This window comes from Myotis davidii, unplaced genomic scaffold (assembly GCF_000327345.1).
Source record: "Myotis davidii unplaced genomic scaffold, ASM32734v1 scaffold313, whole genome shotgun sequence".
In the NCBI taxonomy this organism is placed as follows: domain Eukaryota; kingdom Metazoa; phylum Chordata; class Mammalia; order Chiroptera; family Vespertilionidae; genus Myotis; species Myotis davidii.
The window spans coordinates 545,864-548,861 of NW_006286275.1; the positions used below are offsets into that span (position 1 = coordinate 545,864).

The 2,998-nt window shown below is 35.8% G+C and overlaps 1 protein-coding gene across 3 annotated transcripts in view; it reads left to right on the forward strand.

The window, feature by feature from the left end:
- The window catches only part of TINAG (tubulointerstitial nephritis antigen), a 76,429-nt gene that overhangs the window by 7,129 nt on the left and 66,302 nt on the right, over window positions 1–2,998 (forward strand). For all 3 annotated transcript variants that reach the window (XM_006757742.1, XM_015560048.1, XM_015560049.1), the window contains exons 2-3: window positions 1,101–1,164; window positions 1,966–2,055. In XM_006757742.1, coding sequence (XP_006757805.1) covers window positions 1,101–1,164; window positions 1,966–2,055 — 154 coding nt within the window. The remainder of the gene's footprint in view (window positions 1–1,100; window positions 1,165–1,965; window positions 2,056–2,998) is intronic.

Below are 2,998 nucleotides of genomic sequence, written 5' to 3' on the forward strand. Positions count from 1 at the left end.
GCGCAACCCCCACTGGGGATGTGCCCGCAACCAAGGTACATGCCCTTGACCGGAATCGAACCTGGGACCTTTGAGTCTGCAGGCTGACGCTCTATCCACTGAGCCAAACTATTTAGGGCCCAAGCAAGGTTCTTGATGCAGTCATAGGTGCTGTCTGAGGCTCCCACCACCACTGCTGCACTCGCCAGCCGTGAGCCCAGCTTCTGGGCTTCTGGGCTTCTGACTGAGCAGTGCTCCCCCTGAAGAGCACTGACCAACAGGGGGCAGCTCCTGCATTGAGCGTCTGACCCCTGGTGGTCAGTGCACATCATAGCGACCGGTCGTTCCACTGGTCATTCCTCTGTTCAGGCGATTTGCATATTAGGCTTTTATTATATGGGATTTTCTCAAAAGGGATTTAATATGTAACCAGGGTACTATTTTCATAATATCTTACTGGTGGTTTTTATATGATTATATTTTGCCATTGATCTCTTTTGAGTAGTTTATATATTCTAGTAAACTAGCTAACAACTAGTGAATAGTTGAAAAAAATTGGATTTGAAACATAAATAGCAGCACTCTTATTGGTTTCATGAATTTTTCTCCTGATCTAAATCCTAAAGAAAAAAGAAAAAAATTGTTTGGTCAGGTGAATTCAATGAAATAGTTTTACATTTTGTCCAAAACGTTGAGCTCCTTACTCTAGTCACATGTAATTAGCCATATTCAAATGAGACTTAGATCTTTAAAAATAAGAAATGACATAAGTTTATTTAAGCACTTTTATTGCTTACCTATTAAGACACAAGGTTTTTTTTTTGTATTTTGTTTTTTTTTTAGTGTGGTTAGTGATTAGTTCCTTGATAATCTAGTTTTCAAGCTTCACAAATCCCCTCTGTTGGAATATAATATGCTGTATAAAGATAAAAGCTCCTGGAGTAAGCCCAGAAGAATTTGATACATAAAACTTGACACAAACCAGATGTGAATTTCCATCAGGTTGGCACCACATATTTTTGCATAATTGAAAAAACTAAACATAATTGTAGATTACCTGTTGTGTGGAGGCACCTTATTGTTCAATTTAGAATTTTCATTTGTTTACATTATATTGACAGGTTGCCTCAGAGATGGTCAACATTATGAAGAAGGATCAGTAATTAAAGAAAACTGCAACTCCTGGTAATGGATTTAAGTGGCACTGAACTGAATTCTACTGTGCGTTTTCTTCAAATAAAAGGAACATCTGTGAAACAAAGCATACATTCTATCTAGAAAGAATCATAAGTACTAAGATACCACATATCTACCGTAGTTTGTATAAACATATTTAATTTTAATGAATGTTAAAAAATTTAATCATGAATACATTTTGTATTGCTTGAGTTTGATGTACATGACAGTAGGCCTTCATAATACAGCAGGCCTGCATTACATATACCTCTTCGATATGTATATACATATATATATTTGCAAAATTCAAATAGGCATATGACTAATCAAAATATGTTTTATGCCTTAAGAATGCATTATAAACATTCTGATATACTATGGATAAACTGTGCTTCTTTGAACACAGTAACTGTATATAAAAACAGGTTTCCTTGACAGGATTATCCTATAGAAAGCTTCCAATTACAAATATATTGAATCTACTGTCTAATTGGATTTGTGTTTTTAAACTTCAGTGACTATGTGGTCACTTTATTTACCAATTGCCTGGAATAGAAGATGAGAACATATTGAGTAGTAGCTAATGCATATGATGTATGTATGTGTGTGTATATAGATATATATATATATATATATATCTATATACACACACATATGATATGTATATACATATATATTTGCAAAATTCAAATAGGCATATAACTAATCAAAATATGTTTTATGCCTTAAGAATGGACAACTCTGCTTACTAATTTTATAAACAGATTCCATTAAGGTCATACCACATTTGTAATTTTTATATCTTTGCAGCACATGTTCAGGACAGCAATGGAAATGTTCCCAGCATGTATGCCTCATTGAACCAGAATTAATTGAACATGTCAATCGTGGAGACTATGGGTGAGTGAAATCTTGCTTTGTAGGCTTTTGGCACTCCCAGTTTCCTTTCAGGTTGCAGACAATGTATTTCCTATTATTTACTTTAAAAATAGTCATTTCATGAGAAAGAAATGGGAAGAGAGGCAGAATGGTATGTAAAAATTGGGATGCACAGAGGTGAATACTAAGTAATTAAAAATAAAAATGCACAAAAAGAAGTATCGAGCATGGCTTTAAATTGTGTAGAAATGAGCAGCGTCGAGGTATGAGCGAGGAGTGTAGGGAGAGCTTTAGTTTGGATAAGTATTCAGGCAAAATCAGGAAGTAGGCTGATATGTATATACATATATATTTGCAAAATTCAAATAGGCATATAACTAATCAAAATATGTTTTATGCCTTAAGAATGGAATAATTTATTCATGATATCACCTTTCCCTAGGCTGCTGCCCTGTCCCATCTATCACATGCTCAGCTCTCCTGGGAAGTCTAGCCTTATGAAGGCAGCATTATATCTTTTTTGTTTTTAATCCTCACCCGAGGATATTTTTTTCCATTGCTTTTAGAAAGTGGAGGGAGAAGAGAGGAGGAGAGGGGAAAGGGAGAGAGAAAAAAATCAGTGTGTGAGAGACACATCTATTGGTTGCCTTCTGCACAATCCCTAACCGGGACTGTGGATAAAACTTGCAACCCAGGTACATGCCTTTGACCAGGAATTGAACCTGAGACCACTTTGTGTGTGGGCTCTATCCACTAAACCACACGGGCCAGGGCTATATCTTGATGATCCCCAAATAATCAATCTATATAGACAATTTCACTGACATGGCTGATATCTAGTTAATTTCACTTACAGTTGAGTCAAAAGACAGATTGAGCCTTTTTACTAAAATGAAAGATAGGGCTGACTGACACTTAAACATAGGAAATAACTTTCTCCTCTTCGAAAGATTAATAAATTAAG